This window comes from Sinocyclocheilus anshuiensis, unplaced genomic scaffold, assembly GCF_001515605.1.
Source record: "Sinocyclocheilus anshuiensis isolate Anshui unplaced genomic scaffold, SAMN03320099.WGS_v1.1 scaffold2229, whole genome shotgun sequence".
In the NCBI taxonomy this organism is placed as follows: Eukaryota; Metazoa; Chordata; class Actinopteri; order Cypriniformes; family Cyprinidae; genus Sinocyclocheilus; species Sinocyclocheilus anshuiensis.
This window is the reverse complement of record NW_015552799.1, coordinates 99,239-113,256: the sequence shown is the minus strand read 5'-3', so window position 1 is coordinate 113,256 and position 14,018 is coordinate 99,239. Positions and strand designations below refer to the sequence as shown.

Here is a 14,018-nt window from a genome sequence, read left to right as displayed (position 1 = left end):
GGATAATATTATGGATTATGGACTCATATTTTAGCCAGAAGCAATGGTTTGAAGTTAAAAACGTCATGATGGATTTGTTTCTTACAAACACGCAGCTTTTGCCTTCACAACACGTTAACTGATGGACTGGAGTGGTGTGGATTACTTGTGGATGATTGTGATGTTTTTATCAGTTGTTTAGACTCTCATTCTGACGGCACACATTCACTGCAGAGGATTCATTGGTGTCTTTTGGCTCAGGAAAGCAACAGGGTCGGAATGACATGAAAGTGATTAAATGATTCCAAAGTTAGTTTTGGGGTGATTTGTTGATTTTCAAAAACCCTTTTTCGTACTTCAGGTATTGGAAAAAGTGGACGTCGAACAGAAGATGAGCATCCGTTTCCTTCACTGAAAACCAAACGCGCTCTGAACTCTGATTGGAGACCATCAGTGTCAGTAGAGATAAGACACGCCCCTGACTCTTCTCTCTGTGGGCTGATTCATCCTTTAGAAACATGATTGTGTTGTCATGGTTACGTTTGTTTCAATCATCTGTCACTCTTGAGTTGCTGTTGCACCAGAAAGGGTGGGTCCATTGCCTTCACTATTCTGAAAAGTCACAGTGGCATTTATCTCATATGTTGAAATAATATTTATTCCAACTGTGAAAGCAGCTAATTAAAACTTTCCAAATGGGGAAGCTGTCATTGATATTGATACTGACGGATGCTTGTTGTAATGCCCATTTCGTCACCATCTTAAAAGCCAAATCTGATACTTCTATAATAAATAAATGAGTTTCTAAGGAATTTCCATGAGAAACGTTCCTTATCACCTGTGAAAATGATATTTTTTTATTTTTAAAGGTGAAGCGTGTAAACTAAGATCTGTTTAAGCATCCAAATTTGACATGACAACGTTACCCAAAATACTAACTCTAAGAAAACAGTAGAGGATGTTTGACACCATCATTTTTGTGAATTGAAGTTATGCACATTTCATCTGATCTATCTTACAATTTTTTGCCTGGCAGATGATAACAGTCGAAAAAATCTGTTAGACTTGCATTTTAAGGATGGATTTGAGATATAGAGGGACCAGAATATAATAGAGATTTGTGCTGCATGGGCTCTTTTAATTTAGACTGGAAAACAAACATCTAGAACACCCTAACAACGTGAAAAAGTCACTTTGAACCCCTTAGCAACCCCTTTGCACAGCCAAACACTATTCCCTTCCTTCAGAAAATGTAAGAATCTTAGCAATTCTCTTTAATGGTGCAGAAATGACTCGCTTCACCTTTTCAGCTCTTGTTCATTCAGTCCAGTCAATTTCAAAACTAACCAGTGATTTAATGTTGGGTGTGATTTGTTCTATATGACGTATGCTCTCAGAGTTGTCATGCATCATTATTTATAAGAAGGGTACTTGGAATCAAAAGTCACTCCCCTACTACATCACTGTGCTGTTCTCTCAGTTATTCAACCGTTGACTGAACACTTAAGTTGATCAGGGTGGCAACAACAGTCTGTTGCATTTTAACGCTTTTTGTCTTTGCTTTATATATATATGAACAAAATCGAAGTTCCGTGCCTGTGTCCTTGATGGATATAAACACTGAAAATATATCTGTATAAGGCTCGGAGGTGGTCTTACTCAAATAGCTAGCTATCTACATAGAAACCGGCTGAAAATAAATTGAAACAGCTCACTGGATGACACCGTTTCAGACTCAGACAGCCTATAACAAACTGGCTGCGTGTTTTCTTTTCAGCGTTTCTGAGCTTGCAGACACACCAGAAACCTAACTTAATGCAAAACATTTGTCCAATTTGGACAAAAACGATTGTCCAAAAACTATTTTATCCGATGTCCCCTTTAAATAAGCTTTTCCAGAGAACAAAAATGAAATGAACTCATTCAATTTGGTGTAATAATCATGACGTACACTTGAGATGTGGACTCTGTGATTTAGTCATGTATGGTTTTGATTCAAATAAAAAGTGCCATGATTCACTGGTGTTTTGTGATGCAGCTGTCTCTGGTGTGGTCCGGTCTGCAGGCTGAACAAATTCTGAACAATTGTGAATACAGTTGCATGCTCATAATGAAAGCAAGCTTTCCTAGGATTTAAATGCAGAATGTGAGGCGTTTGAGTTTTTTAAAGCACTTAAATCATTATTCAGAATTGAAATGTTCAGTTGAGCTATGAAGTTGTCAGAACTAATATTTTGAGAAATTATTTCACAGATGGATGACGTTCTGTTTGTGTAATTTCCTTGGTATCCTTGGGTGAGTAATGGGTGACAGCACTTATTTTCATTTTAATACAGTTCTAAGACCAATTTAAGGCCAATACTTCCAATACCAATACTGCTATTTCTATTAAATTGATTTATTTTTGTGATTTCTATGTATAAAATTTGTAATTATAACTATTTTACATTATATTAAATGCTGCTATCATGAACAGTAAAATAGCAAATTATAAGACAAAATCCAATCAGTCGGAGGACAGAAGGTATGTAGCCTTTACTCGCTGATAAGTCTCAGTGACGCGATCACTAAACAGTGCTGTGAGATCCAGTGTGAAGTGCTTGGAATTCTTGAATTCATTTCAACTATTTTAAAGCAAGATGAATTAAAGCATTAGAGCATATTAATGTAAACGTATTAAATGTATTAAAGGAGTAATGGAATATAATTACAGTATTTTTTTTGTGATTAATGCATAAATGTATTTAGACTACTGTTTTTCATACAAATACCAGAAACCATATTTTTACCATAGTATTGAAGTGCTATATGTGTGCTTTTAACTGTGGTTATTATGATCTAAATGTATGCTACTGTGGAAGACCAATGGTTAATGTTAATAAAACTCAAAAAGTCAGAATAATTAAATTTTTGTCATGACAACTCTCAGAGGGATTGGCAATGTACATGACAATGTTAATGTATTTGGTCTTGGCGGAATAGATCTGCTACGCTTCTGCTGCTGCGGCAGAGCAAGTACAGAGATTTGCTACTGCCAATACATCCACAACATGCTGCTGTGAGCATGTAAGAAATATTGCTGCTGCAAATATAACATGCATGAAATAACCCCCATATAGCATAAATGAATCACCTCGTAGCAGATCTATACAGTTGGAGCTGGGGAAGGTGGAGGGTTTCTGAAGCAAGCTGCACTGCTACGGCAAGCACTAGTCATATATTTGAATGTTGAGCAGCGAGCTCATTGGCTATCGATACAGGAGAGAACCAATCAGCTGAGCCATGTGATAATGATGTCATTCGGTCAGATTGAGTTAGACCTATCGGACTGCGCCATCTAGAGTTTCATGCCAGATCTCTGTATTTCACCATGTATAAATGAGGTTGTTACAATTTTTGCAGATGTTACTGTTTTTGATAATGAACATAAATGTACATCTGAATCCTACTGTCAACTCAAGCTACTGTCAAATGTGCATTTCTAAGAGACAAAATATGATATATTATTAATACTGCAGCCTGCACTGCAAACTGTGCTGAATATACATCAAAGTCGGGACACAAACCTGCTTCATGATTTGAGATAATATTGATCATTAGAACATCCAGAAACTAAGAAATTAATTTTTCTATATTTATTTATTTTCTATATTTTATATCTATTTATTTTAGATATTTATTTTGTTAAGTAAAATGACTAGAAAAGTGTAAAACACTCAAAAAAATGTGAAGTGCTTGTCATGTTCTGACTAATAAGAGTAGTTTAAAACCACAATTAACAGTCTGGTTTCTACAACTTTCACTTATGCCGAGTTCACACTGCACGATTTAGCCCGATTTCTCACTCGCCGACAGGTTTTGTGAAATCGGCGACAAATGCCCGACATTGGAGGCAAATCAGTGCTCGTTCACGCGAGTGACAATCACGCAGTGTGAATTATCAAAGACGCGATCCGAGGGAATCGCCGACACGTCGCCGACGGCCGTGAAATATTTTGCATGCTAAATATCTGGAGCAATATTTTGGACCCCGCCAAAAAAATGTGTATTTTATCCCCCGAAAGCGATTTTTACTGGGGGACCCCCTCGAAAGCAATTGGGCTATTTTCAGGCTAGTTTTGAGTAGTAATTGGGCGGGTTTTGTAGCGAAAATCTGGCAACCCTGCACCAGACAGAGCTGTCAGTGATTCTTCCTATTGTGAAGTCATGCAGTGTGTAACCTCCTGTCGTCGTTCCATCGTGCAGTGTGAACACAGCAACAACTGAATGCTACCCCAGATAGTCCTTCAGTGTGAAACCAACAGTGATGCGACGTCTTTGAAAATCGTGCAGTGTGAACTCGGCATTAGGAGCAAAAATCTGCCTTTTAACTTGGAAAAAAAAAATAAAGATTTTAAATGCATTGTGATAATTATCGATATCGACTGATATGAAAAATTTTATTGAGATAATTTTTTGGCCATATCACCCAGCCCTGGGTTAAAATGACCAGGGCTGCATTTCTCAAAAGCATTGTGAGATAACTTGATCATAGAGACCATTGGTTGCAATGGATCATAATTGTTCTCCTCATTTGGCTTTGGATGCTAAATGATTAAATGTATATGTAATGTAAATGGATCTATGATCCACTCAGGCTTATATGCGTTAGAGAAACGCTGCCTAGATTTTTGAAATGGAAACCGGGGATATTTTCTAGTTTAGTGGCGAAAATATCAGTGAAATCTCACTTGTTATTATCCAAAAATTTAAAAATGGAGATATGCATGTTTTTGTTTTTTAATTGTTGTGTGTTCCATATACTACTATTAAAATTAGTAATTATTATGATGTTTGCGTACCTATTGCAAATATAGCAAACAACAAATCAAAAAAGAAGCCTATAACAAAATTGACCAAAAATATATATGATAAAACTTTGACAAATATTTTAACTTTTGTATTCAATATTTTCATTTTGTGAATATTCTGTATACTTATAACTTTTTACAAATGAGTCCTATAAAGTGCTTACAAATAACATTTAGCAGAGGTAAAAATACATGCTGAGTGATTAAAAAACGAGTCCTATTTCTACACAAATATGAAACACTTTCCACTTAAAATGTATGATGCACACTCATTTCTCTAGTCTACAAAAACTGACATTGCAGTAGAAAAATTGGAAACAACAAAGTCAGTAAGAATTTCTGTTTTTTTGCTTTTTGGGCTTTTATGAAGCATTTCCTATTGAGGAGATATACACAAAGCAGACTCCTGGTGATCTACTCGCGTTCCCAAGCACCCATTCATCTATTGTCCTGTGCCAGACATGTTGTAAACGGCCCCATTTATGCTTCTTTGTCTTCGCCCTTCGCACATTCACACTCTTACCCTGAGTGAAACACATCGATATGCCCTAATCAATATTCTTTTGTCTCCAGTTTTCACATTTACTTGTGAAAAACAATCCACCCCATCAACATCAGCCTCTATTCTGCATCTACTCAAAATTATTTAAAATAATGGTTTTCTATTTAAATATACTTTAAAATATTATTTATTTCTGTGAGTCAAAGCTGAATGTTCATCAGCATCATTACTCCAGTCTTCAGTGTCACATGATCCTTCAGATGTCATTCTTAAATGCTGATGTATTATCAATATTGGAAACAGTTTTGCTGCTTAATAGTTTTTGGAACCCGTGATAATTTTTTCAGGATTCTTTGATGAATAAAACGTTAAAAAGAACAGCATTTATTCAAAATAGAAATATTCTGTAACAATGTACACTACCGTTCAAAAGTTTGGGGTCAGTAATTTATTTATTTATTTATTTTATTTCAGGATGTGTTAAATTGATAATTGATAAAAAGTGATAATAAAGACTTATATTGTTAGAAAATATTTATATTTTAAATAAATGCTGTTCTTTTTAACTTTATTCATCAAATAATCCTGGAACAAGTATCACAGTTTCCAAAAAAAACACAACTGTTTTCAACATTGATAATAAATCAGCATATTAGAATGATTTCTGAAGGATCATGTGACAAGACTGGAGTAATGATGATGAAAATCAGCTTTGTAATCACAAATAAATTATATTTTAAGTATATTAAAACAGAAAACCATTATTTTAAATGGTAATAATAATATTTTACGATTTTTTTTTTTTGTCAAATAAATGCATGCATGATGAACAGAAGAGACTTCTTTAAAACACATTAAAAATCTTACTCGCTTTTTTATATATATATATATATATATATATATATATATATATATGTATATATGTTCGTGTTGTGTTATGCTGAGAAGTTTGGCTCACATCTAATTAGGTCAAATTGGAACCACGTTGAAAATCATTATCAGTATCAACCAATATCAACCAATATATGATTCGGCCAAAGGTGCTGAATTTGTTCATGCAAATGTGTGAAACGTGCATGCGATTTTAATAGGAAATATAATATGTTTGTGGCATCTTCTGGTGCATTTAGACCTATTACACACGGAGAACTGCATGTTTGAGGAATTTATTTGTATTTTTTCGAAAGTTGCGTGTATGTGACTCACTTCGGCCAGCATGGCTGGCATTTCTTTTGTGGAGAAAAACAATCCCATGATGCATTGCTCTGAGTTGCAGACAATGCAAGAGAAGCGTGGATTATAAATCGAATTTATTCTGCACCGAAAACCAACTAAATAAGCATTATTAATTTTTTTACGCAAAATGTATAGTGTAATTAATAATGGTTTAGGGCATTCCACTGATTTCTCAACTTGAATTTACATTTAATTTTACATAATTTTAATTTTACCCCACTGCCGTGTTCTGTTTCTTGAAGCAAATAGTTATGTTGTTTTTTTGTAGATTTTATGAATAAGACAAAATTTATTCTCTTTTAGTGTTGTTTTTATTTATTGGATTTTACATTGTTTTTAAACCCATTTTCTTGTGAGTGTTAAAGACCTGTACGCTTGCATTGGTGCATTAGAATATCATGTTTATATCATTTTTGATTCCACGTTAAAGTCAAGTGTGCCTGTTATGAGTTACATAGAGAACGTGTTATGGGTTCAACCAGAAAGCAACATTTTAGAACCTTACATTTATGCTTGGTTATCTACATCCATAAACTGGATTGATGTGTGGAATGTAAATGGAAGTCAGCCCAGATTATTATTTTTTTCATTAGGAATCTGTTGCTAAATGAATTTTGCTCTGAGCTGATCTTGTGTTTTCTCTTGCAGAGATTGAAAGGGTCCAGAAAGGTGAACCTAAAAAAGAGTCTGAGACGTATCTGGATCTGTTCACCGCCAAGAACGTGAGGGTGAAGGAGAGAGTGCTCATTCCCGTGAAGCAGTACCCTCGAGTAAGTCGTTACACACTGTCTGACTTTTGTCTGTACATTGCAAGGATTTGTTATTTGACATTAGTTAACAAATGTCTCAATGTTTCCCCTCAGTTCAATTTTGTGGGAAAGATTCTGGGGCCACAGGGCAGCACTATCAAACGTCTGCAGGAGGACACCGGGGCGAAGATCTCAGTGCTGGGCAAAGGATCCATGAGAGATAAGAACAAGGTAATGAACCAGGCTGCACTGCCAATGAGTTTACTGTTAAATGACCTGGTTACTAAAGATTAAATTGTGAAACCTGCAGGAAGAGGAGCTGAGGAAGGGTGGAGATCTGAAGTATGCACACTTGGCCATGGAGCTGCATGTGCACATCGAGGTTTTTGCTCCAATTCCTGATTGTTACCTGCGTATGGCTCATGCCATGGATGAGGTCAAGAAGTTCCTAATGCCTGTAAGTGTCAATGCAAGACAACCAATGCTTTTATTGGTGCATCCCTAGTATTTTTTTAATGGGCTTTCACAGGGGTTGTAATGCATTTTAAAGCCAGTTGAAATGAAGGTAAACTATTTAATAATTGTTAATTGATCAGCCTGATTTATCCTTTCTCTCGTGTGTCAGGTGGAAGGGCTTGAGGATATGCACCCGGATGCATTCATGGATCCAGGGTTTCTGAATGGTTCTCAGGATATTTCTGGCAGAGGCCGAGGCCGTGGTGGACCACCCCCAATGGGCCCTAGGTGAGATAACAATATAAAAAATATAGCCTCTGTTATGCTACATGCATCTGTCAATAGAATAATTGTCTCATGTAATCTTAACAATCGTAAGTGTTTGGAGTATGCAGTAATAATCCATATATATGGTTGTACTCAAAGGGGTCGTGGTATGCCGCCTCGTGGAGGACCACGTGGAGGAGGTCCAAGAGGAGGTCCAGGCCGTGGAGCTGCAGCGAGGGGAGCCCCCGCCGGAAGAGGTGGTCCTCCACCCCCAACATCAGCCAGAGGAGGAGCAGCCTCTCGGTCAAGACCACCAGCCCAAACTCAGAGGATGACACCAGCAACCGCTCTCTCCCACCAACAGCATCCATCCAAACCGGAAAGCTACGGCGAATATGTAAATCAATATCCACAACACCACTGTTAACTATAACTGTTATCTGCACTGCCATTCAAAAGTTTGGGGTCAGTATGATTTCTGTTTTCCAGATTAAATTGTTCAAATGTGAGAGACATTTGTTACAAATATTTCTACTTCAAATAAATGATTTTCTTTTGACCTTTCTATTCATCACAGAATCTTGAAAAACATCTCAAATGTAGCCTTGTCACAGGAATACATTACGTTTTTAAAAATATACTACAAAGTTATTTTGAATTGTAATATTTCACAAAATACCTGTTTTACTGTATTTTTGATCAAATATATTCAGCTTTAATGAACATAAGAGTCTTTAAATAAAATTACAAAAATTGCAACAATCCCAAACTTTTGAACGGTAATGTACTGCAAGACTGTTTGGCATGTGTTTTTATAATAAAATTCCCATTTTGTTGTAATACTAGTTTGTGAATGCATATCCTACACATACTCGTTCGGTCATAAGTAACCAACAAGTATTTTGTCAAACTTAAAATCAAAAGTCAATAGAATCTGCTCCTAAGGGTCATTTGTCAGCAAATCAGACCACACTGATTTGTATGTTGTTGTTTTTTTTGCTCTGCATTTAGCATTAGAAGTGTCTATTTATTGTATTACTTTTGCTGCCACTTTGTAGAAACAACCGTTTTCCATTTTCACTGAAAAGACCATGTCTTTAGAATTATTTTTAGCTCGTGATGCATCTCCATGTCTCCTGTATTTTCGCAGGCATATGAACAACCATACGCAGAGCCTTCCTATGAAGGGTATGAGGGCTACTACAGTCAGCCTGCTCCACAGCCGTGAGTGCTGTTTGCTGCTTTTTTCCCTTCTCTTAATTAGTAGAGACTTCTTTCTTTGATTCATGTTTGTGAATCTCTTCACACATTTTAGTTGCAACAACTACATGTAACATTCTTGCTCATGGTTTCTCAGAAGCCATGCGTAATTTTCTTCTCATCCAAAGTCTTGTCTTGATTTAATTTTAACTTTACAAAACTGCCTTAAAAACTTTTTTCTTCCACAGAGACACAGAGTATTATGATTACGGTCACGGAGAGGCACAAGAAACTTACGAGTCTTACAGTAAGACAAACTCATTTATCCACGCATTTAAATGTGAAGCTTTTTTGGCCCATCGTTGAGACGATAGAGCCAGTTTATACTACAGACTGTAATGTTAGATGTTTTTCATGCTTAAACTACAGCACACACCCATGTGTCTCATACCAGGAATACAATGTACCAAGTTATCCTTGAATCAGTTTTTCCATGTTAAGGGTGTGTGTTTGTGTTTCTAGCTGAAGATGACTGGGATGGTGGTGCTTGGGGCGGCACCGGTGGAAAGGCTCCGACTGCCCGACCGGGCAAATCGTATCGGGAGCATCCATATGGCAGATACTGAGAGCAGTCCGTCACGACGGTTGCCTGGCAACTTCCTCCCCTCGTAACCTCTTGTAACCACCTAAAGTAATTTACAGAAGAGACTTCTTTAAAACACATTAAAAATCTTACTGATCCCGAACTTTTGAATAGCAGTGTATGTTTCTGTTTTTAAATTGTTGTGGTCCCATATACTATTTTTATGAATCATATGTAAAATCGATGTATTTGTAGGTCAAACTGATGCTGTTTTATTACCATTTTCCCAAAGATATACTATGAAAGATAGTAAATATTAACCACTGCAAATAGCAAACAGATCAAAACAGTATTTTAACAAAAGTGAATTTACAAAAACACCGTTTTTCACATTTTCTAGTTGTATTTAATATTTTCATTTTCACAAACTGAATATGCTGTGTACAGTAATTAAATTTTTTTACAAATGTAACCTTTAAAACGTGCTCGATTAGTCAGTCAGTATATATTGGTTTGGTAACCTCTTAAACGGCACATTTAAATTTTGCTCATAAATGTAGGTCATTTTTTCAATAAAGGCCTCACTACAGGCCTAGACTTAATTTCTACAGCATAGTCGCCTGACAACTGTTACTTTTCTCAGCGCTGATCAAGGATGGTCCAATCACAGTCGAGGTATCAGTCGGCGCCCCTCCCCCAGCTCTTCCAATCCTGAAACGGAAGCCGATTTCGCCACGTGACGTCATTTCCATCTGCGCCATTAACCGTCGTTTCCTTTGTTAGGACGAGTACAAAATCCTCGGCACGCATTTTCTGCGCCATTCTCCTGCACTAGCCGCTTGAATCATCCGCAAAAGCCCCGTCAACCGCGAGCATCATGGATGGTAATAACAGCAACATTAAGCGGAAGAGCAGCGCCGGCGACAGTAAATATCTGCCGGAGTTACTGGCGGAAAAAGACAGCCTGGACTCCTCGTTCACGCACGCCATGAAACTCCTCTCTGCAGGTCAGTGCTGCTTCATTCATTATTGAGCACTTCACGCAGAGCTCCTGACTGCAGCTCCTCTAATTGTTAATGAATAGTGAAGTCAGAACCGCATTTCACATTAATTTCGTTCATATTCATCAAGAGAAAATTTCACGCGTGTCGGTGAAATGCGTGCTGTAGGCCCAGAAGCCGTTGGGCCGCGTTGCGCTTTTTTATAGCTCCACAGCCGTGAGTGCTGTTTGCTGCTTTTTTCCCTTCTCTTAATTAGTAGAGACTTCTTTCTTTGATTCATGTTTGTGAATCTCTTCACACATTTTAGTTGCAACAACTACATGTAACATTCTTGCTCATGGTTTCTCAGAAGCCATGCGTAATTTTCTTCTCATCCAAAGTCTTGTCTTGATTTAATTTTAACTTTACAAAACTGCCTTAAAAACTTTTTTCTTCCACAGAGACACAGAGTATTATGATTACGGTCACGGAGAGGCACAAGAAACTTACGAGTCTTACAGTAAGACAAACTCATTTATCCACGCATTTAAATGTGAAGCTTTTTTGGCCCATCGTTGAGACGATAGAGCCAGTTTATACTACAGACTGTAATGTTAGATGTTTTTCATGCTTAAACTACAGCACACACCCATGTGTCTCATACCAGGAATACAATGTACCAAGTTATCCTTGAATCAGTTTTTCCATGTTAAGGGTGTGTGTTTGTGTTTCTAGCTGAAGATGACTGGGATGGTGGTGCTTGGGGCGGCACCGGTGGAAAGGCTCCGACTGCCCGACCGGGCAAATCGTATCGGGAGCATCCATATGGCAGATACTGAGAGCAGTCCGTCACGACGGTTGCCTGGCAACTTCCTCCCCTCGTAACCTCTTGTAACCACCTAAAGTAATTTTAGTTGTTATTTTTGTATTGCTTTGGTTAACACTCCTTTTTAATATTCTGAATATACTCTTTAAGTAGTACAATGACCATAAGTTCGACGTGACACATTTTAAATTTTAGATTATGCTGTTTATTCTCTTTTGTTAGAAATTTTGCTGTTTTTGTTCATTTCTTTTAATGCTTAAGTGTTTATTCTCTGAAAAAAGATACCTGAATGCTAGATAATTAGATGATGGCCATGTGTAAAATGGAAAAAAAAGAAAAAACTGCCTGTGAATGTCACTTAGATTTATTCCAAACGCGCTTTTGTAAGGCACAAAAAAAAAATCTGAGGAATGCACAAAAATATTAGTTCCTGTACAAACCAACATGTTACTTATTCTTCAAAGAACAAATTCCATTTGGTTTGAGGCTATTTACTGTTTGAAATTCTCGTAAAAACTTCGCATCTGCTGATTCGTTTTGTTAAATGAGCAAAACAAATATCGCAAGGTTTGTAGTTTAGATTTACTTGTAGTCAGATAAAAGTACAACCCTCTCAAATATTTGTACGTACAATACTCCACTATTAGAAACTTGTTCTTTGGTGTCTAAGTTTGCAGTTTCCGAAATATTAGCAAGCTTGTGTGCATTTCCTAACTAGGGAACTAAATATGTCCAAAATGTGTCCCTATCAGTTTGTCAATAAAGCTTAGTTTTCTTTTACAGCCTTCAAAACTTTTGTATTTGACTTTTATTAAAGTGCTAATATTCATCACATATAAAACTGTCAAACTGTTGCAAACTGTAAAACTGTCAAAATTCTGCATGCAGTTTATAACATCACAACATTTAGATAGAAAACTTGTTTTACTCACTTAATGCTGTTCAAAATATATTGTGTATAAACCGTTGATTAAATTAGTCTGCAATTATTTGTTAAGTAGATCGTGAAAAATGTGCATATGTCTTGTACAGGAACAATTGACCTCAATAGCATTGAAAACAAATATTTCCAAAATGTTACCATGGTCCCCCAACAAGCTAATTTCAATTCTTTTTGTGTATTATCATTTTAAAGGGGTCATATCTTTAAAATCAGCTTTTCATTAAGCTTTTGAGTGTTGATGTTCATACTGTGGCAACATGCTATAACATTTAGGACTCCAAACTTTTAAGTATTAGTTTAAACTAAATGTCTGCCTGTTTTTGGTGCAAAAACAAGTGGATTTGATTTAATATGACCCCTTTAACAAATAATAGTCAATCTATTCAACACTAACAATGATTTATACACAATACTAAGAAAATCCTGGAACTTTTTCATGTGTTTATACCTGTTTTAAAAGCGATAACCCTGTTGCAACCTTGCATCAGAGTCACTAAATCCCTCTGATGTCACAGAGACTCTACATATCTGTCTTCTATTGAGAAGGATCTTGAGGTAAGACCTGCAGAGTCACCTCTAAAAGTGCAAATAGATTCCCCTTTTTAAAAGGTAAAGTATACACGCACAAAACAATTTAGATATTTGGTGCTCTGGTAATATCTGGTCATTTTGCGTGAAAAACAAAACAAAAGAAACTCCATGATATGTATTATTCAACCAGATCACTCAACACAAAGACTTTTGTAGCCCAGTGTGAGAGTTTTGACCGTGAAGATGATTCAAATGTTGCATTCGCTGGCTTAATAAACTACAAAATTGGGAAAGAAGGCGTAAAGTGTAACGCAAGCTTCAAAAAGGTAATATCAACCTTAAATTTCTCTCTTAGCACAAATGTTCATTCACTCATTTCTACACAATCATTACAAATTCAAATTCCGTTGTTTGCTAATTCAAAAGTCAATATTCCTAAACCTGGCTAACATCAAATATTAATCTTCTAAAACTTAGTTTTATATAGTAGTTATTTTATATGTAACTCTTGTTTTAAAAACCAAATAGATTGTAGTTTTTAGTCAAAATTACATTTGTTCTTAAAGTGTTCTTGTAGCTGTACAAAATAGACAAAATGTCCTCAAATCTAATAAGTATGTAATGAGATGTGTGTAGAGTTGGACATGTCTTTGTGGAGTTGTTGATTTGTGTGGTCTTGTGTACTAACTCATCTTTTGTGTTGCTCAGTGACTGATGCTGAGAGGTTCTTTCCAGACTGGCTTTACCAGGCAGCTGCTACAGGTGAAGAGAGTGTGTGTGTGTGTATATATATATATACACATCACATTTGCTAGTTTAAACTTGCATGCTTGCAAGTCATTAAATGTGTGTGTATATATATATATATATATATGTGTATATGTGTATATATATATATATATATATATATATATAT

General features: G+C 36.2%; 2 protein-coding genes and 1 long non-coding RNA gene across 3 annotated transcripts in view; all 3 read left to right on the top strand.

The window, feature by feature from the left end:
* LOC107667950 (calcineurin B homologous protein 1-like) overlaps window positions 1-1,998 on the top strand; it is a 16,136-nt gene extending 14,138 nt beyond the window's left edge. The window contains exon 6 of the mRNA XM_016459681.1: window positions 341-1,998. Within this exon, the coding sequence (XP_016315167.1) occupies window positions 341-394 (54 nt within the window). The 3' untranslated portion in view covers window positions 395-1,998. The remainder of the gene's footprint in view (window positions 1-340) is intronic.
* Window positions 1,999-7,035: 5,037 nt separating this feature from the next.
* Window positions 7,036-9,925, top strand: LOC107667949 (KH domain-containing, RNA-binding, signal transduction-associated protein 1-like). Its single transcript, XM_016459679.1, has 9 exons — window positions 7,036-7,039; window positions 7,192-7,337; window positions 7,431-7,547; window positions 7,627-7,773; window positions 7,942-8,060; window positions 8,199-8,436; window positions 9,190-9,263; window positions 9,488-9,546; window positions 9,762-9,925. The coding sequence occupies exons 1-9, from the start codon at window positions 7,036-7,038 to the stop codon at window positions 9,863-9,865; spliced, it is 1,008 nt and encodes a 335-aa protein (XP_016315165.1). The 3' UTR covers window positions 9,866-9,925.
* A 1,103-nt stretch (window positions 9,926-11,028) lies between these two features.
* LOC107667960 (uncharacterized) overlaps window positions 11,029-14,018 on the top strand; it is a 4,270-nt gene continuing 1,280 nt past the window's right edge. The window contains exons 1-4 of the long non-coding RNA XR_001631840.1: window positions 11,029-11,039; window positions 11,264-11,322; window positions 11,538-11,706; window positions 13,811-13,864. This is a non-coding gene — a long non-coding RNA (uncharacterized LOC107667960). The remainder of the gene's footprint in view (window positions 11,040-11,263; window positions 11,323-11,537; window positions 11,707-13,810; window positions 13,865-14,018) is intronic.